This window comes from Haliotis asinina, chromosome 4, assembly GCF_037392515.1.
Source record: "Haliotis asinina isolate JCU_RB_2024 chromosome 4, JCU_Hal_asi_v2, whole genome shotgun sequence".
NCBI classification, from domain to species: Eukaryota; Metazoa; Mollusca; class Gastropoda; order Lepetellida; family Haliotidae; genus Haliotis; species Haliotis asinina.
In genome coordinates, this window is record NC_090283.1 from 31,957,216 (window position 1) to 31,978,216 (window position 21,001).

Consider the following 21,001-nt stretch of genomic DNA (forward strand, 5'->3'; position numbering starts at 1 on the left):
TGAAGTATTAAGATTTATTCTGTTCCAGATTACATTCAAACGTAGCAAGCCATCCAGTTATACTCGGAGTCGCGGATTTGAGTGTAGCTTCCTTTCTGTACCGTAACGGACATTCCAGACTTTGTGACGTTCGTTACAGTGACGTTCACGTTGTAGTTTGAACTGCTACTGTGAATGATTTCCATGTGAGTGAGGCTGTACATGGTGCTGGGGACGTCGTAGAAGGGGTGGGAATAACGTAGTGCCGACGTCCTAGGTAACCCGCTGCGAACGTCACCAAATCCGGAATCACCTGGGTTAAAATGTCAGTACAACGTCAGCACATACAGACAGACATAACAGAAATAACAGTCAGTTGGTTGTGACTGGAAATCCACGATAAGTATACATAGTAATGTATGGACAATGCATGCTCTATTAAGAAGGTCTATCAAACAAAGAAATCAGCACAAGAAAATCATCACGATTTCTCTAAGACATATGGATACTTCAAACATTAAATGACCTAACAGTGGTTCTTAATTACATGCAATACATACGATTTTTCTGAGAACAGTTTGGCAACCCTCTGTTCTTTTCGGAAGTACTTACATCCCATCAGCTCTATTTTCTCTGCTTTCTGTGACAGCGCTGTGTGGACAGAAAAGTGAATACATAGATATAGTACACATTAACGCAGTTGGGAAAACACACATTTCGTCAAAACAGTCAGAAACCAATGGACATAAGGATGCGTTCATAAGTATGAATTGCCTAATGAGAGAAACATGAGCTAAGAATATATGTCCCTCAAATAGTTAAGCTTGAAGAAGAGGCAATTGTCTGTGGACCGTTACAATAAGCCTATTGGAGCAACCCTGGTACTGAAACTGTCAAGCTTACAGTTGTGAATGACCAGCGACGTGATGTCGACATGAGAATGTTGCATCCGTCTTTCTTCTCAATGACAGTACAGCTCTGGATACAACTGACTATTATTAAAGGTTTATTAATTGTGTGGATTATAACTTAAACTGGGTCCAGCCTTACAGATGCTGTTCTTGGAAGGACCCTCTTCACACTCTAAACCAAACCAACCCCGTCTTCCTAGACCCCCTAAACCTACTGCTGCACCAGCAACACATATGTGTAATGATAAAGACAAAGTCCGTCCTTCTTTTTCCTGCAGCCAGTGTGAACTAATCTGAAGGATTCAGCGAATCGGTGGCCCTATATCTGGGCTGACAGAAACCACAGAGGTTATGACACGAGTAACAGCGCGCGAGAGAGAGAGGGCCACAGGTATGAGGCAGAGGAGCGCCAACAGCCATATTGCAAGGGTCCTGAACTGTGCACGTGGTACCATTACTGTTACAATGCCACAGGCAGATTTGCAGTACCCAAGACATGCCACAATCCCTACAACTCCACAGGCAGACTTGCAGCACTCAAGACATGCCACAATCAGGCAGACCACGTGTGGTGATCCCACATGGAGACCGCCATTTGCGTCCTCGTCAACTGCACATATGCCGGCAATGGAAACGGCGGCAACGGCTCTAGGACATCCCGTTCGTCGTCGTACTGTGTGGAAACCAGGGACATCGTGGTGACCAAGGAATATCGCCGTCGTAGGTTACAATGGACTCTACGTCGCTGCCTGGTACGACATTATCAGCGAGTGGTTTTTGCAGACGGCAGTCGATTCACCATGCTCCATAATGATTGTATGTTTTGCTTTGAACTTAACAATAATGAACAAGGGCGTTCATTTTCTCTTGTCCAGTAGTTTACTATCCAAATCGACAGAAAATTGTAGCAGAGACCTAAGGGTGTAATGTTCATCACACACAATGCTAATCTTCTTGTGGCGTGGGATGTTTTGAGAGATGAGAGACAATAACCAGGTCTCCTTATATACCCACGAAAAACACAGAAAGATCTGTTCTCAGCGTCACTGGAGAGTCCGTCTGATGAAAACATGTCTTAATATACATCCAAGGTATTTAAAAAAGACTTTAATGTGTACACTAGTAACATAACAGAATGGCGTTCCTTTGATCGCTGGACACATACAAGGTAACCTACTACTACTGCCACGTTTAAACCCGCTGAACAACATATATCTTATCAACATTGGCCTTTTAGTTCGCATATAATGAAATGAATGAACACAATGAAATACTAATGTATAAAATACAAAATCAAAACATAGAAATACACAAAGCAATTTCCATCACGTAGTTCCTCACTGACCACCTCTGGTAAATATCCGAATTCAAAACCTATAGAACTTTTCAGCATACATTATCGGTGCTTTTTCATCAAACTCAACTGAACCTGGTCCCGTGCTACACGCATGGTACAAACGTGTGCGTCTCGCTGCACACGTTTGTGACACGGGACTCAAACGCGCTGCACATGCGTTGCACACCCGTGTGCAACGTGACTGACACGCGATGCATACCCGTTGCACACCCGTGTCACATGCATGTCACACGCGTTTTCACTGGGTTCAAGTTGAATGAACTTTTAGGAAGATTTGTAGTACATCACTATCCATCACAGACTTTACAATACAGGAAAGCCAAAGTTGCCTAACGCCCAACATTGACTCATCGCTATCACACACAAATACTTTGGTCAGATAAGCTATTGTTCCCAACCGACCATAATGTATTCCCCTCTCTGGAAAAAAAGACAGGAATTGCACAAGGATTGAATGATCAAATCAATCAACGAATTTATATCATCTTTACACTGATCTTGTCGTACCTTGGAAGGTCTTCAGTAGAACGTTCCTCTCCGACACCTGATTGCTGGTGGCGTTGAACATTTCATCCAGGGACGTAGTTATGTTGTCTATGACGTCATGTGTAACAGAAAGGTCATGGTCACAATCATCTGCTAGAACTGTCAAATTGACCCGTGATTCTGTTGTAGAATTGGTGTACCCTTGCAGCAGCTGCAGACGTTGTGTGGTCGAATTGATGACCCCAGTGATGTTCTGAATGCATACGCCACCAACATAAACATCGCATATTGTCAGTTAAATATTACAAATTATGTACTAGGATGTGTTTGATATTTCACAATCCCCACACTGTACAAGTAGTGCATATGCACATACTAAGTAAAAAATCGGGGACAGAATGAAGAGAATGATTTTACCCAATTCGTCTTTGAAGTAGTTTATTTAATACTACAACGTATATACTTTTTGACACAACATGCATTTTCTAAGTTGTGATAATCCATAAAATCTAAATAAAATGTAACCATCATGTACCAATACATTAATATACACATGAACATTAAAATTACATATCTGAAAGAAATGACAATTTCGTAAGTTTTGGATCAAACAAGCGACCGTATCTTGGCGTTACTGAAAGCCTTTTGGAAAGCACTCGAAAAGCTAAGGGTCGCTTGTTCTCGTGCTCCTAAGCTCCAAGCACACTGGGGTTCCAACATGGCAATATTTTCACGGTCATTTTCTGAACTGATTTGTGAGACGAATTCAATAACTTCTCGTGACATGGCAGGGTGGTTATTGTCATGGCTGACGCATTGATGCCATCATTTCTTACTTGATCATTGTCCTCATAGCAATTGTGGTCACAGCTCACTGCTGTACAGTATCGTTAAAGACATGTAAGATCAGGGGAAACCAATGACCAATGATGACCGAGTCTTAATTCGGCTGGGAAGATGCAATGTTATGATCCAGATGCAGGCATTAATCAGTAAAAGTCAGACTCTCCATCAGTGCCATCAGAAAGTGGTTTCGGGCTGTTGGTCAAAGGGCATGTCGTCCGACCTGTCCTCACTACCGCAGTAATGGTGATGACTATATAGTGTCACATTACAACACCAGGGGCAGTCAATGGTCCATATTATGAGCACCGATACCATCGTCCAAATGTAGTCCCAAATGAAGCCTCGTCAAATGTCTTTGCGGTGGTCTTCTGTGTTAGAGATCGAGGTAGAGATGCTTCTGTTTAAAATCTGCATGATAGCTGTATTGGAATGTTGAAAATTTGACCTTTGACTGCCAATATGAGGATGAGACGGGTGGCTTCATCTGGAACTGATATGGTCGCAACTGGTATTTCATACGATCACAACAATCACCATGTGAGAGGTATGTGATATTACGATTTTCGGGTAGTCACCCTAACCAAAATGCATTAACTATTACGGATTCATGTTAGGAGAACAATATGACTGAGAAACAAAACTACTCCAACCTTTACACGTCCATCCAGGTGGCGAATTCGCTTCCCAATCAATATAATGTTTTCTCGGGGAGTCACCACTGATGAATTAACGTTCAAGATGGCCTTTTCCAGTTGAACAACTCTTGATGACAGAGAGGTTCCAGTTTGCCTCACCGCTTCCAACCGCTGACGAAGGGCAGGCAACTCTTTAAGAAACAACATGAACCCGTCAAAGCTCAACTGAAACGACGGATCCATAGTGGACGGGAGGGACTGTGCTGTCATCACTCCTAAGGACACAAACACAAAGATGGAGAGACTCATCTGTACAACTCTGCAATGACTGGATGGTTGAATGGTGTATAGCACAGACACAAAGCTTCAGATTATCAGTGTATCACGGGTGTGGGAAATCTGCACCTGTGCACATAGTGACATGGGTCTTTTAATGTCGCCAGAGATAGCGATTTAATGAGGGCATATGTATGTTGGCGTGCAGAACATGCAAACGACAGTATCAATATGGCGTAGACACCTGCATCTATATGTCTTTTTCTCGTCTTAATTTTCGTGTGGGAACAGCGATTCATACCTTTCTCCAATTTGTGTCGGTTTCCGCTGCCTAATGGTGTATTTGGGATAAGTCCTGAAGTTATTTTATTTCAGTTTTCTGGAACAGAGCATTGACTGAACTTGGGGTTATGTATAGGTAACATATGATAAGACAAATGTTAGTAGTCGGTCTACGAAATAGTTGGTGTTAGTGTTCGGCATTATGGGTGGTGTTACGTATATCAATATAGTACTCCTGTCCTTAAATATCTGGACAACGAATTCCGCGACTACATCAATGAGTGCACCTACGATTGAATCAACGACTGCACGGACGACTTTATCGATGACCTTGGACCCACTTCTCCAGAGCGGTATGGGCGGGTTCCTACAACTGATTCAGGAGTTCGGATCTCTCCGAGCCCAAGTTGAACAGCAGGAAGAAGCCAACAAGCTTCTCCAGGACAAGGTTGCCAGGCTGGAGGCCTTGTTGAAGCTGGTCAACACTACGGCAGTGCTGGAAACCGACTACCTTAAGCAGGGATCCATGGTAAGTGGGATACCGGCACATACACATAAATGTAAGTAGTAGTGTGATGTAGCCTAATGGTTGAAGCGTTCACAAGTCAGGCCGAAGACCGGGTTCAATTCCTCACATGGGCACAATGTGTGAAGCCCATTGTCTTGTGTGTGGTCCTCGCCGTAATATTGTCGGAACAGTGCTAAAAACGGCCCAACACAGTACTCACTCTACAACTCTGTAAGTAATATATTTGCTCTCGTGTGTGTGTGTGTTTGCGCCGATAGCTTGTGGTGACAGATTTATGCTCAGTTGTTCCACCACTTTTTCATCCCAGTAATATACATGCTGATTTTCTGTGGAATAGAAGAGGTTAGATTTTTTATAAGATCTGGAGTATTGTGATAGAAGCGTCCGCTCAACGCGCCACACAACAGGGTTCGATTCCCCTCACAGTGTTTGAAGCCCATTTCTGGTGTCCCTCGCCGTAATAGTGCAGGAATAGTACTAATAGTGTTATGCCAGAAACAGGTATGGGAAATCAAATAACGTGACGATCGAACGCTACTGCCACTTGGCTTCCCCACCGCCCTTAAACATTAGTATTGACGGAACGTTTGCATTTAGGTGCAACAGGAGATATCAACTCTGCTGCAAACTACAACGTTCATCGAGGCAGAGATGACGAATGCCGTGGCGACTGCAACGATGTTGGAGATGGAAATGATGAAAGTTGAGAAGTCTCTGGATGACGTCACCGACTGCCATGACACATTCAAAGCGAGGCTGGACAACATGACGTCATCTTTGGTGGACACCACTAATGAAACAAACCGTCTTACATTCAACTCTGAGATGTTGAATCAGACAATGGAGGAGCTCAACAAAGACATCAGGGAGTTGACCAGCAAAGGAGATGGTACATAGAATTGTTTCTCCACTAGTTGTAATCGAAAGAATTGTTTGTTTTGATGTGAGTGACGTAGGTATTATTCTGCTGTAAACAATATTTTGCTATATCACGACGTATACATTCACTGAGTAAAGCCGGAAATGACGAAGGGTTTTGGCACTTTGGCGAAATCCGCTAGCAGTATATGGTGCTTATGAATCTGGAATTATAATCCGTCAAAACTTTATCATGTTTCATGGTTACTGAGTTACCAGTGTTTCTGTATTGACCTGAACGTTGTAAGGTTCCTTCATAATGTCAACCTAATGTATACTAACCCGTGTCTGATGAAACAAATGTGTGTGTATCTACACCATGGCGTTGTTCAATTACTAAGATTTTGATAGCTTCTTTTTCAGGGAATTAGGTAAAACGCGACATAACAATAGTAACCATATTTTATCATGTAGACTGTCATTGTGCATACCCATGTTAATGGTTCATAGTAGTTGCAGTTGCAAGTATAATCCTGTCTGATTCCTATACTTTCAGTGGAATGTATCTGTGATGGTTCTTTGTGTTATAACGTCATTTATTGCATTGTATATAGGCTTTCCTACGGTTTGAATTTGAATTTTTAATTGAATTTTGATTCAAGCATATTTTTAAGCAAGTCTGCACGATAAGATCCTTTATGGTTTGCACAATTTGGAACCATGTTTGTTTCCAAACAATATGTTGTTGAACTCGGAGTTACAGTTCACCCTGGCTTTAGTGCAAGTCTCCTGAACGGATTTCCTGCCTAAATGATACCCTGGTTATAATGCAAAACTGCATAAAATGCCAGCTGATAAACCTTTTGAAAGAAAAACTCATTTTTCCCTGGTTACAATGTCAATGACTGGCGACATGTAGTACACATATCTAAATCGGTTAATTGACATGACTCGAATTAATTACAGTCTTATAATACCAGATAGGATAACACATGACAATACACCAACAAGTCACCTGCAACCCCCAGACGCTGGGATTGTCAAGGCTCATTAATTATGCTAGAGGAGACATCAAGTCAGCCACCTCGTTGATTGCATAGGACCTCTTACTGTCCTACGTGGTTATAATGCCATCCCGGATATAATGCCATATTATCTCCTAGGACAACGGCGGCATCATTACCAGGGTATGCTATGCTAACACTCCGTCGATGGTGAAGCAGCTTACACGCAGCAGTTCATGTTATGCACAAAACAGTCTGCTTTCAGGATAAGGGAAATAATGTCTTTATGTCATATCCTATAGGTGTAAATGATGGTCTTTGTTTCTCTCCCTTCGGTAAATCACAGCCTTGATTATGAAATAACCTAAATATAATAAACAATGGTTGATCAAGGGGATTTTGGGAAAAGCATGGTGCCCAGAATGGGAGAAAACGTCATCGCAAGCGTCGAGGATTTCATTTTATGAAACCATGCGTGGTCAATCAGCACAAACTGGAACAGGTAGTGCAGACAGAAAGGATGCCCATGCTCCTGTGTGTCTTTCGTTGAAAGAGCTGAAGGTTGATGCAAACGAACCTGACAAGTACAAGTTAGCTCATCATAGTCAAGCCCCATATGCAGTGCTAGCTGCTGGAGAGGGGAGCACGATTTTTCTGCTTTGTCAGAATTGCATACATTGGCATGACTTCAGCTCACAGCCGAATTTAGCTTGCCTTCGAACAAGACCCGTGGTGTTTAGTCAGTGTGTACAAGGTGATCTTGGATGGGTTCTATGTTCTCCGAAGGGTCCCATCTCTGGTTTGTTTGGTGGGACACCAGAGAAATGTAGAGTGCAGAGATGGTTTCCTGTTTACTGGTCCTCGAGTTTCGGTGCGGTAGCGCTATGAGGGACGTGAACATTCTGTTCAGGGGACTCATTTTGCTCTTTTTAAGTCATCATCATAAGAATAAGCTTACTTGAAACAGAACATCTGCAATCATTTTGATCTTTTTAGGTCCGTCGTCATGCTGTCAACGTTACATCACCATCATCCTCATCATAATCATCATCATCATCATCGCTACTTATGCCCAGATTAATGTTCCGTAAGAATAAGCTTACTTGAAACAGAACATCTGCAACCCATGTTTGCCATAAAAGGCGACTATGCTTGTAAGAGGCGACTAACGGAACGGTGGTCAGACTCGCTGATTTGGTTGACACATATCATCGGTTGCCATTTGCACAGATCGATGATCATGCTGTCATCACCGGATTGTCTGATCCAAGCGTTTACAGACCGCCGCCATATAGTTGGAATATTAGCATAAGACTAAACTCACTTACTCACCCTTATCTAAATGACCCGTAAAGCTCAGGGGCAGAACCCATACTTGTAATAGGAAGGCGACTAATGGGACAGGGTGGTCACACACGTCATCGAATCTCAATAGCGTAGATTGATGGTCATGCTATTCATCCCTGAATTGTCTTTGATTACTTACAGACCTGCGCCATATAACAGAAATATTGTTGAGCAGCGTAACACTAAGTTACTCACTCACCCTTGTCTAAATGAAACCGTCTATAACTAGAATGCATGTGACCATGTGTTTCCCGGAACAAACTTGAGTATCAACGCCCACGTGGACACAAATTTCCCTCGTCAATATTACAATACAATGTTTAAGGTTTCTTGTACTTCGTTGAATTTCAGACCTGAAAATGTCAACGAGCAGACTCGACAGCGTGGCCTGTGAGTAGTATACGAATAATGCTATGCTTATTGAACTAATTTTACCTTGGAAAATACTTGTCTGGTGAATGTTAAACAAATACTATAAATTCTATTAATATATAACTTTGAATTGTGGCAGTACGCCATGAAAGCGGCAAGAAATTATTCAAAAGCTGTTACAGTCGATGTTATGGAAGGCTATGGAATATTTGATCTATATCTTGTGGCTTATCGTTTATAATGTTGTTTCAGGCCAGTCAGGAAGGCTTTTCTTCAGAGGTAGCAGTAACTATCGGTACTCGAATACCAGATATGAACAGTGGCCCGAGAATCAAAGGGTTCAATTCACCAAGCAGTTCATGCGACCACCGACTGTTTCCTACGGCGTGGTTGGTATGGAAGCGGACAAAGACTATGACGTCAAATTCAATCTGACCATCAGTGACGTCAGGAGGTCGGGGTTCCTACTACAGTGTAATGCCAATGGGAAAGGCGAGCTTGTGAAACTAGATGTCCAGTGGTTGGCATGTCTCGTGTAGTCAGTTCCATGATCGTACATTGTCTGAGAAGAAGTTCACCAAAGTGTGTTAAGATATTCTTCATGTACTCGTTTAGCTGTTGGGAATAAAGACGATGAAGCAAAATGTACAAAAATAACATCCTTAAATTCAACCTGGAGCACTCGCAGTGGAAAGAAATATCATCAAATATCATATGTAAGAGATAGTTATTCGTAAAGACAATTATGAAATAAGAAATTCCGTAAAGGAGGTATTTATATATAGATGTTTTAACATTTGTCTGTGCTCAGTTTAATCGTTTCTGCATGGAGAATATTCGTTGCACTTTACCCTAATTGTCCAGACACATTAAACTTGAGCCGGTTACTTTAACCTTTCACGTATCAATCCTGAGTATGGTACCCTCAACTGTTGTCTCAATGAGACTGTCAAATCAATTACCGAGCCCGATCAAACAGTGCTGTAGTCATCGCGATGTCATCTGATGTACTTATCACTGGCAGAGATGTATATTTCACGTGTCTATTTCTGCCACAAACGAACAAAATTCATGGCTTTGGGGTCAGTCAGCGGGACTTCAAAGACGCGCTCTGATCTTTCTCAGCTTCACCACACGAAAGAGCGTGCGTTAAGCTACGTTTTTAAATCATTTCTCAATCAGAAAGATTAAATGCGTTCATCGGTAGCGCTTGAAATCAAAGGTGAATGAAAAAAAGGAATAAAAATTAATAACGAGACTTTTATGGCCTGGCTGACAAGAGAGGTGAAGAACCTTATATTCCCTACGAGATTCATATGAAGCAACTTTGAACGTTTAAACTCTGCAATTTGATAGTTCAGATGTGTATTTCATCGGATAGCGCAGTTTGCTGTGTTCTTCAATCGGTTTCGTGACATTTGTTTCGAACAAATCCATCTTAGAGAATCAGAATCAGACCGATTATTGTTGATGTAAATAAAGGGACACAAATCTTTTCACTCCCCCTAAGTTCTGGCTGTGTCGTCAGTACGTGACTGTTTGTTTAAGACAATTCAGAAATATTACAGCTGCATGACAATGTTTGTGTACAATCAGGTCTGGAACCGCTAACCTAGTGATTGACCTCATGAAGTACGGTGGGAGGGCATGTTTTTATAAATCAGTATCAACTAGTGATAATGCTATGTGTTCTCATAGAGTTAAGCGGATCCTGCTCAGCCGGTAGAAGACGCCATAAATATATGTTAATTCTAGTCCTTAGTTCACACAGAGACATTTTGGAACGTGTGGTGGAATATCGAAATGGGGAATATCCTCTAATATAGTTGTTATTAACGTTGCGTTCAATGTGTATAAATCTAAACAAAAATCCATTCAACCATCTGCAGCTTACTTTATCAAGAAAATCAGGACATTCATGACAGCTGTCCGACTCGACACTGAGATGTGAATAGACCACCTTGTCTCGGTTGTTCGGACATGTTGACAATCAACTGACAAAGGTGCACACCTTCACAATAATAGACCCATCCAGTTGTGACACTGTCATGGAATGTATTAGTATTCACTTGATCAGGTCCAGCTGAGCAAGCCGCAAAGGAACAGTTATTCGCGGAGGGCAAGCGGCAGTAAAATCTTCTCAATGTTTCATGTTTTCGCGGAAACCAGAGTCAGGAAGTTTCAGAAATAATAATGAACATTAACATCAGTTCGAGTCTGGTTAAAGTATTACGCCATGGTGTTTCATCTTAAAGTGAACTTTTTGTCACACTCAGCACTATTCCCGCGGCTGTTAGTAAATAATCGAGTTTTGACCAGACAATCCAGTGATGAAAAGTTCAACATCGATCTATACAGTTGAGATGCAATGACAGCGAGCCTTGCCTACTCCATCACGTTACAAGAAGAGTCACCCGATATGAGGGATGGACTAATTACCACATGACAATGAAACTGAGCAGATGCTGAGGCAATTAATGTACCATGCGGAACAGAAGAGTGCATCCCCGTCCATCCTCGCCGTCAGTGCGTCTGTATGTCCCTGTGTAATCAATGCAAGTACCCCATGATGCTGTACGACTATGAAATCGATGTCAGTAGTCTCTGGCTTTGACTGACCATGGTTTTGCATATAAATTCTAATTAATATCATTTTCTAAAATCTAGCGTGGATAATGTTATTGAGATAAAATACTTGCTTTCTTTATGGTATGATTTATGAAACTGGAGACCATTTGTGCGCCCGTATATATGCGTGTGCGTGTGCGTGTGCGTGTGCGTGTCTGATGGGTGCGGGGAAGGTCGAGGGACAGTATGCGTTTTTTAACAAAAGTCGCTACGTCATGATGTCATGATTGTCGGGTTAATCATTGGATTGATCAAAACTCCATTGTGCACACATTCAGCCGCCAGAAAACAAAACAACATTCAAAGAAATAATAATAATAAATCATTAGTTCTTGTGGCGTGATTCATTACATAACTGTCAAAACGTGAATTCAGGTAAATGTTAGCGTACGGAGAACAATGTAAATGTTTGTATGAATCAAAGGTTATTGGTAATCAAACATGTTCAAACGTGGCTTTTGTTAGAAGCAAACTCTATTTCATTAGAAGGTGACAATAGAATGACATATTGGTAATGGAATCAGATGTGTGAATGTAGACATGTACTTTCTATGTTTACGTTAGGCAGTTGAAACGATCAATACCACTTACAATTATTAATGTCTTTTTGTTTCGGAGTAAGTTCCATGCAGAAGGAACCTGTCAATCAACACACACGCACGTTTCACGACCAGTTGACAGCGGTGCATCTGTATTGTGAAACTTACTAGAGGACTGCATCTGACATGCAATTAACACCAAGCCTCCTCCCCACACGTCGATTAATGGAGAACTGCCCGGTGATACACGCGAATATACTGTGTCTGTCGAAGGCAGATCAATGGAAATAAATATTTGCTGGCTTAAGATCGAATTTCACCCAGTTCCTGTCTCTCTGTGCCCGAATTTCCAAAGAATACGAAAGACCCGTTGTTCGCTGACGCAATAGATTATATGTCAAATACAGATTTGTAGCAAATATTTCCCTGTCGTGCCGACACAAAGGCATGTTGTTTGAATATCGATTAGTCTGGATGTGTGGAAACTTAAGTATTTAAATTATTTTTTAAATTAACTAATTGTGTTGATCAAAATGCGTAACAATTTTGAGAACCGAGGTCACTTCAGCCAGACGACTACCTGATGATCAGATCAGACTGTCTTTTGGATTTTCTTTGACAAGTTAATGTTTGCGGGAGTGCATATTGGACCGACGTTTGCAACATCAACTTCGTGGAAATCTGAGGATCATTTGTGTGGTAAATGTGTGAACATATCTAGCACACAATACATAAACTACCTGTAGGTGTTGAGCACTACGGTACTGTGGAATAATTCTCATAGGATTTCGTTCGAGGCCAAAGTGCCCAATTTGGCCAGGGGTGTCATTTAAGCACTGATGTAATACCTGTGGGCGTAGTGTTACGGTTTATAATTTGCCGTGACAAAATGTATAGGAAATCCCCTCAGAACCAACAAAATATAACACTGACAAGTCTAAAATATTCAGTAATATGTATTGACCAAAGAGCAAGATACAACGATTCACAATAGAGGTTTCTAGTACAATGCAATTGAGTCAAATCTACAGTAATGGGTCACAAATATAATGTCTATTCAACAATGTCTTGGTTTTCAGTGAGAGCGAGAACAGTTCTATTAAATGTTACGCAGCAGGCGGTCTCTCCTTGATGTAGGTCAACGTTGGCGAAGAGGCTCATGTTGGCGGTCTCTCCTTGATGTAGGTCAACGTTGGCGAAGAGGCTCATGTTTAAAACAGTCCAAAACACATACTCATGTGCAGAGGAGAGCCAAATGGGAGGCAACTCTAAAACACTACCTTAAAAGGTACTTAATCATTAATGACACAAATTGCAGAAAATACACCCTCGTAACAATAGTGATAGGGTAATGAGAGACAAAATAGCCAACCGTAGGATGAGAGACATCCTGTCGATGTATTGTCAGGGTAAATTCAGACAACGTAGGTACATGTGAATGTAGTGATAGGGTAAAGCGGGATAATGTAGATACGTGTGATAGTAGGGATAGGGTAAAGCGGGTGAGTATAGATATCGGTGGGTGCAGTGATCAGGTAAAGAGTGATAATGTGGACACCTGGGAAGCGATAAAACGGTATAATGTGTATGGCTGTGGATGTAGTGGTAGGGTAAAGCGGAATAATGTAGATACCTGTGGGTGTAGCGATAAGGTAAACCGAGATAATGTAAGTACATGTGGGTGTAGTGGTGAGGTATAACGAGATGGTGCACATACCTGTGGGTGTAGCTACAGAGTAAAGCGAGATACTGTGGATGCCTGTGAGTGTAGTAATAGGGAGATAATGTGAGTACTTGTTGGTGTAGTAATATGAGAATGTGATATAATGTAAATACCAGATGTTATCTTTTTAAATAGAATTTCGTCTATGTCTGTGTAACTCCAGAAAACCCACCTTTGCAATTCGAATACCAATCAGTATCTTGCTGGCATCAATATCGTGACAATCAAAGGGCAACATTCGTGTAGAATTTCTTGTGGTTGCAAAATATGTCGGTTTCCGTTTGAATTCTTCTCTTTGGGTAGCTGAACATGTTGTTTTTTTCAATCCATATAGAAAGTAGAAAACAACGAACGTCAATGCATTGAACAAAGTCAAACGAGGTATTATTGGAAGACAGATACAAGCCTTCCATGTTAACACCACAAGTATATCTGGAGAGTCATTCGCCGTCCGCGGGTATTGAGTTAGCATGTAAATAAATAATATTATGCTTTTTGGTTGGAATGTTTTCATGATCGTAAGTCTTAGCAGCTCCTGATCAAGGATCATCCACTCCCCGTCTTGCTGATCGGTGAAGGATAAACCAAGTTAATCAACACAAAATGGTACATTACCGTATTTATTACTGATAGAGAAAACAAACGCATGATGTTGTGAGAATGGGAAAGAAAGAAATGATATTGTCATCAATTATGTTATTTTGTACCTAGAGCAACATGTCTCCAAAGGATATTCATTTTTTGGATGTATTAACGTACTTCTTGTTGGCATCCAGCCTTATCCTAGTTACGCCAATTCGGGCAACGTTAAGAAAACGTTTTCTGGTGACAAGCTGTATAATCAAAGAAGGTAGAATCGTTGCTAATTCCAGATACTTTTGTCTGGATTCGGGTTCGAATCCCGGATGGGACTCAACCGAAAAAAGTACTAGAATTTGTACTTTACTAAGAAAGTGAAATCCCAAATATGACATATGTTGCATTTGACCTCTTTCTAAATGGCATCGTGTAATCATGGATAAAGTGAATCCAAGGATGACAGGTGTTTAATTCAGTTTGAAAACAAATTAATTGTTTGAAAAGAAACTTTTCCATGGACGCGAGCAAGAAGCAGGTAATTAGCGAGTCTTTCTGCAACATTTCACGTTCGTGTGTTACATGACAACACTGTTAAATTACTATCGTTGCTGTCTGAAACTATATAGGGGACAATATTCTAGAAGAAGAACGAACAGTTTATACTGAGCTGACTGATGACACTTAAAGAACCGATGTGAAAGAAAAGAACCGATCGACAAAGCTGATAAATGTCATCTCTCGGAAACATTCTTATTTACTTGAACCATATACTAGCGTGTAGCTGTCATGGATGTCCAGAGTGTTATAGTGGCTTTTTTTCTGAATGTTTGGTTACATTCATCACCAAGAAACATAAATTAAATCAATTGACAGACAATCGATACACAAGTGTGTACTTTTCATTGATGCATAGTGTGTTACGATGGCTTTGTCTGATTGTTTGGTAATATCAGCAGGAAACATCAAAGAAAACATATTAAAAAAACCGTCGCCGTTACACTTCATGACCATATGCCCAGGACATGTGTTCCCTTGTTGCTCTATATGTTGCAGTTTAGTAGTGAAGTCAATATTTTGTAAATCTCAATATCTGTAAAGAATTCCAGATTCCGTTGAGACTGACAACATGCATCAGAACATGAAAACGCTTCGTTTTAAAAATGAGTGTTAAATGTTCTATTGTACTAACACCAACAGGATCTTTAGTTTTTCTACTTAAAGCTTCCCAACATGGTATGGAGCATGAAATTTATGAATCGTGAACACATTTTAACCCAGTTAGCATGCAGTGTCAAAGTATTCGACCGAAATAGCTATGAAACGTGACACTTATGGCATGCGAATGAAAACTCGAAAATGAATATGAAAAGCCTATATCTCTACATGTATACAGAGATTCCGTGGCTCTAGTTATTACAGATTCATCATAAGGACCAAAGATCTCAAAAGCTGATCTGTCTACCAATAAAATGAGTCTCCATCTTCTGGTAGTTTGGATATAAACATAGTGTGTTGGAAAATCAGACGCATATAACGATATTATAATTCTTCTAAATTTGACATAAAACCGAGCGTGAGGTTATCTTAATAACCGCGTTACATACAATACATACTGTGTTGGAAAATCATACACCTCTGGTTAACTTTGATTAACCAATCACAATCCAATCATGGTAGAAGTGTAGTTAAAATTATACAGGAGTCCAAATTGTAACCAATGTTTTGTATGCACTTTTTACCATGTTCAGCTAGTTCTAGTATGTCTGTATGATGGTGCAATAACACACCGCCCCCAGCTGCTCGTACATATGCTTTCTGTATGAATATGAGACTATCAAAGAGATAACGATTTAATATTGCAACTGAAATCACCTGTCCTCGCAGGTGCACACGTTAAACTTGACGACGTCCATTCTATGGAGGATCGTGTTCAGACTGTTGCTGTTCAGCTGGTATCCAACGGCTCCTTCGCTCATTGTGTTTGAAGTTAACGGCCTGATATCAAATAAAATACACCCTAACACAGATGAACACTTTGCATGAAGCGCTAATGAAAGTAGTCCCTTCCGAGCCAAATCGACATATTGCTGTTTTTCGTGAACCTTTTCAGTTGTTCTAGTTTATTAACGTTAATTTGTTCAGATCCAAGATTTGTATCGAACTGGATTCTTCAATTCCAGTTGTCAAGACTGATGTGAGTTTGTTTAAGTTACCCTATATAGTCTTCTGTCATATCAGCTCTGTCATCTTTCCACATAAACATATTTACTAGAGTGGTTTAACGTAATTTACAACATATACAATCAGCGATAATTATTTCCAAAATATATTCGCCTGTTCAATGAATGAATTAATTACAATTTTCTGGTGTACAATATGTAATTGATGTGCAAGTAAAATAGATATTTGTTATAGATTTATTTGCCCTCATCGAGTGATCCGTGAGAGAAATACATAATATTATTGAATTCTATAAGTGATGGAGTTTCTTGACACGGGCAGCTGTATATTTAGAAACAGTGTTGATATGTGTTATGTCATTGTGCATTTGTTCCGATAAGAGCGTGATATCATGTAAAAAGAATATTGTGAGTCATGCGTTTTACGACACTCGCCTCTAACATGACACACTGAGTTCCAGATTGATTTAAGTTTGCATTTTATTACCTAGTAGACCACTACAGTATACAAGTAAACTGACATCATTAACTTCAATCACCAGTAAGACGGGTATTTAGTACATCGTTCACACTCAAGTAGGTACGCACAAAAGTGAAGGCTCTATATGTTTTTCAAGTCTAATCATAAATCTTTTTTTTCAAAAGTATATCCGTCAGTCATGACATTGTTCCGACCTTTGTGACACCCCACGTTCCCCGTACATTAAGCTGTGGTTTTGTATACCTGTAATACTGAACAAATGGACGTTAAACCTCACTCAAATCTATCGTGACACTGCTTCTGTTCAGGTTCCCGTGAAAAACGAAACAGTCTCTTAAGTGTTTAAATGTATCTTGATATACAAGTGTCGAACTATGTTGTTTCTTGAAGTCATGAATTGACGTACATTTTGAGATTACGTTCAAAGTGTACACTGAATCACCAACTTCTTGTTCTCCCCAACTTCTATCTGCCGTCTACATGGAGACGTGGAAATTCATACCATCAACTTCCTGTCCCCTCTTGAAAAGAGACACATCCTATCAAGTATTATTAACCACCTCGTAATAAAGAGGTTGTTATCCATAAAGTTTGTCAGTCTTGAAGTAGTGCTTAGTATGAAATGTACAAATCTGGACTGATACCGAGTGGTATCACTGCAATCTAATATACCACATATTTTTCAATTCTAGTGTCACTTACTGTGTATCAGCTGATTATGTCAAACATTTTCGCCACACAAATGTGTACAACACACGACAGAACCCCTCACGTTGTTATTAAAACCCAATGTAGAATCTTTGCCAATTACAAAATTTAATGTAACACAAACATACATCAAAGACAGGAGTATACTGTTGTGATAGGCAATAAAAGCTAACTTGCTGCGTTAACAATCATAGTCCCTTGAATTACGGAAGTTATGTCATGCAACTTACGTGTGTCGTTTTGCAAGTGATATGTTTCAGGAACTGGAGTGTGTGTGTATATGTGTGCCTTCTCTTCTCTGGTCGTCCTTGTAAACGCTGATATGTAGTTAACTCATGCACAGAAATGTCTCAAAATAGATGATGTCGTTTCCGGTAGAATTGTGACATGCTATTGTCGGCCATTGACAAGAGCCGGAGCAGAGTAGAGCAGAGTAGAGCAGAGTAAAGCAGAGCAAACAAGACAGAAATGTAACTGGCGTCCCGTTGTCGATTGTAATAGGCTCTGCTGTTTGAAGAGAACCATGACCTATATTTGTTGATTCATTCACAGGGACCGTATATATTACAACTTTGATTTCAAAATTCACATTGGAATACTGACATCGCATCGTAAACATTACAAATCCTTCAGCTTTAATCTTTCTCAGGGAAACTCTCACAGCATTATGATACGCAGGTAGTCCACGTAGCTGTTACATATGCCTGTCGTGTGTAGCGGAAATGTCAAAGATGAAATTCCAAAGAAGGGATTTCTAATCAAGTATTCTTGCAGCTGGATTCCACATCAATGACAATCATAGTACTTAAAGCAGATACGTCTTCAGGGTGTCACTCTTAAAAGCAGTTGTTGTACGCCGTTCGATATCAAATAAAATTTATTTCTGAGATTATTTTCAACCTTTCCATGTTGTGACAGGTCGAGGACAGTGAAACAGGCAGGTGCTCGCATTTTGTACAGTGATATGGAACACTTGGGTTTCTTAAACAGTCAGATTCGTAATACGGACATTGCCATGTGTCAAGATGCCGCTCCCATGTCGCAACATACGAAGGGGGAAGGGCTGAATAAGTGTATTTTAGCATAGACAGATTCGAAGGAATAATTTCTTATTTGCTCTGAAGAAATGAACATTAGCATATTCTAGAAGGTAGGAATTAAGCCGTTCTCGTATTTCAAAACATAGCTTGGTGTAAACATATTTTTTCACAACGTGAAAGAGATTGGGGACAAGTTCTTTCAACTTAGAAAACCCCTCTCCAAAGATATTTACAATTGCATCACAAAAATATTAGAAACAGTAATATTGAAGGATAACAGAGGGAAATGTTATAATACAAAAGGCGTATAGAGAAAAGTGAGTGAGTGAGTGAGTTTAGTTTTACGCCGCACTCAGCAATATTACAGCTATATGGCGGCGGTCTGTAAATAATCGAGTCTGGACCAGACAATCCAGTGATCAACAACATGAGCATCGATCTGCGCAATTGGGAACCGATGACATGTGTCAACCAAGTCAGCGAGCCTGACCACCCGATCCCGTTAGTCGCCTCTTACGACAAGCTGAGTCGCCTTTTATGGCAAGTATGGGTTGCTGAAGGCCTATTCAACCCCGGGACCTTCACGGGTCGTATAGAGAAAAGACTACTAGAACACAAACATAAGGAGTCCTTCCATAAGAGTTACCTTTGTGATAAACTGTCAGAGTAAGAGTAACAGACCCAATACAAGGCATTTAGAATTGATTTGGGCATGGGGCAATAATGGTAGATATTTAACAGAATCGGATTCAATACACGGATTCAATGTCTGAGAGACGTACGCAAACACTGATCCTGCGGGTCGTGGACATTCATCTCTTTATCTCAGTCTTATGTTACGAATATGATAAAGAAGGGTTTTCTCTTTTCTTTTTCAGTGGAGCTTAAAGAAAATGTGTAGGGTACACTGTTCGATCTAATTGTGTTACAGTTTGGGTATATGGTCAGGTACACCAGTCTTCATACTTGGAACAGTATATTCTGTCATACCATACTATGTGAAAATGCTCCTCAACCATATAATACATCATCCTAAATATACACATGGAGACGTTTTTCACAACATCTCTAAACGGAACCTCCATAGTAACCTCTATTCACATTCATATCAAAATTGTCTTGTTTTGTATGAGTATTTTAAACCTTCAAGTCCACCATATACTGATCTTAGATATACACGTGGTACGATTTGAAAACTGCGTGTGCCACATGCAAAAACATAGGCAAATATAGAGTAACAGTAAACTGTTATGAAAGCACCACAGCTTCGAAAATATATTAATTCCGTTATTGGTGGGAACATATGGGACATTTTAGTGAGGGATATTGCAAGAATGTTGTTATGTGTCCACTATCTGCAGACTGGCTACAAACCAAACGCAAACTAATCCTAGTAAGACCATCAATGTTGCCGTGGGATCTATGATTGCCAACAACTCCATGGGGTGATACAGAGCTTACAAAATCACTATACATGTATTTCGGAATCTGTTCATGTTATGCGGCATCCAGATCGTCGTTTGGTCAACAGAATGGTCCGAAATTGCCTAAAATAGGCCAGAATGTAGAGCCAGACGATCTACCAATTGTCTGTTGTTATCCATGAACATATATCAGTTTGTTCTCAAGCTCAACATTACTGAACTTAAGAACATAGGGAAGGGTCGATTTTTTTAGTTCATGACTGACGGTCGAGCTCGTCTTTGTCGTCGAAGGAGAATATCTTGGAACTGGGGTTCACTGACGTGTGGTGGTGATGCTTATATGACTGTAAACGTGACATAGTGACTACTAGACACAATCTGAATGGACAAGGGCATAACTGACATCCTAGTCAGGGTCGTGACACCACGAGAAAGCAATGGCCACGTCCCGTTTATAATTTCTTACCTTACAAGGTGGTAACAATTGACCTAAAGCAGCACTGAAGGAAGAACGGAACGCCGCCCCTCAACGTCAAAAGTCTGATGGGGTCAACAAGGATCGGTGTCAGGGATGTTATTGCCGTTGGTGGAGGTTGCCACCGACATTGGCTTTGTGATTATTGATACTCATTTGGTTTCTGCAGGCTTGTATGCAACAATCTTGCACATGATCGCTATTATTAACGTCAGACGCCCATGGTTAACAGCAAAGAATCAATTTGGTGCCATATCTATGTGTCTTACAGTTTGCTCGATGTTTTAGCGTTTCGGCTTGCTGTTTAATTATTCCTTGTGGATCAAGTTTTCTTTCAATAGA

General features: G+C 40.5%; 2 protein-coding genes across 2 annotated transcripts; one reads left to right on the top strand and one right to left on the bottom strand.

Moving 5' to 3' along the window:
• Window positions 1–4,593, bottom strand: LOC137282469 (uncharacterized). The gene is made up of 4 exons (XM_067814225.1): window positions 4,230–4,593; window positions 2,755–2,986; window positions 592–630; window positions 1–292 (listed from the first exon to the last, which is right to left on the bottom strand). Exons 1-4 carry the CDS (start codon window positions 4,521–4,523, stop codon window positions 36–38), a joined length of 822 nt encoding a protein of 273 aa, XP_067670326.1. The 5' UTR covers window positions 4,524–4,593; the 3' UTR covers window positions 1–35.
• An 85-nt stretch (window positions 4,594–4,678) lies between these two features.
• LOC137282445 (uncharacterized) lies at window positions 4,679–9,536 on the top strand. The gene is made up of 4 exons (XM_067814194.1): window positions 4,679–5,301; window positions 5,899–6,190; window positions 8,862–8,900; window positions 9,135–9,536. The coding sequence occupies exons 1-4, from the start codon at window positions 4,975–4,977 to the stop codon at window positions 9,419–9,421; spliced, it is 945 nt and encodes a 314-aa protein (XP_067670295.1). The 5' UTR covers window positions 4,679–4,974; the 3' UTR covers window positions 9,422–9,536.
• The last annotated feature ends 11,465 nt before the right edge of the window (window positions 9,537–21,001 follow it).

Bases quoted from the DNA above. Each gene is read 5' to 3' on its own strand.
- LOC137282445 (XM_067814194.1), top strand. From the start codon at position 4,975: ATGGGTGGTGTTACGTATATCAATATAGTACTCCTGTCCTTAAATATC. The intron at 6,191-8,861 runs GTACATAGAATT...GTTGAATTTCAG, and splicing joins GTTGACCAGCAAAGGAGATG to ACCTGAAAATGTCAACGAGC. The intron at 8,901-9,134 runs GTGAGTAGTATA...ATGTTGTTTCAG, and splicing joins CAGACTCGACAGCGTGGCCT to GCCAGTCAGGAAGGCTTTTC.
- LOC137282469 (XM_067814225.1), bottom strand. From the start codon at position 4,523: ATGAGTCTCTCCATCTTTGTGTTTGTGTCCTTAGGAGTGATGACAGCA. The intron at 631-2,754 runs GTACGACAAGAT...CTGTCCACACAG, and splicing joins TCTACTGAAGACCTTCCAAG to CGCTGTCACAGAAAGCAGAG. The intron at 293-591 runs GTAAGTACTTCC...ATTTTAACCCAG, and splicing joins GAAAATAGAGCTGATGGGAT to GTGATTCCGGATTTGGTGAC.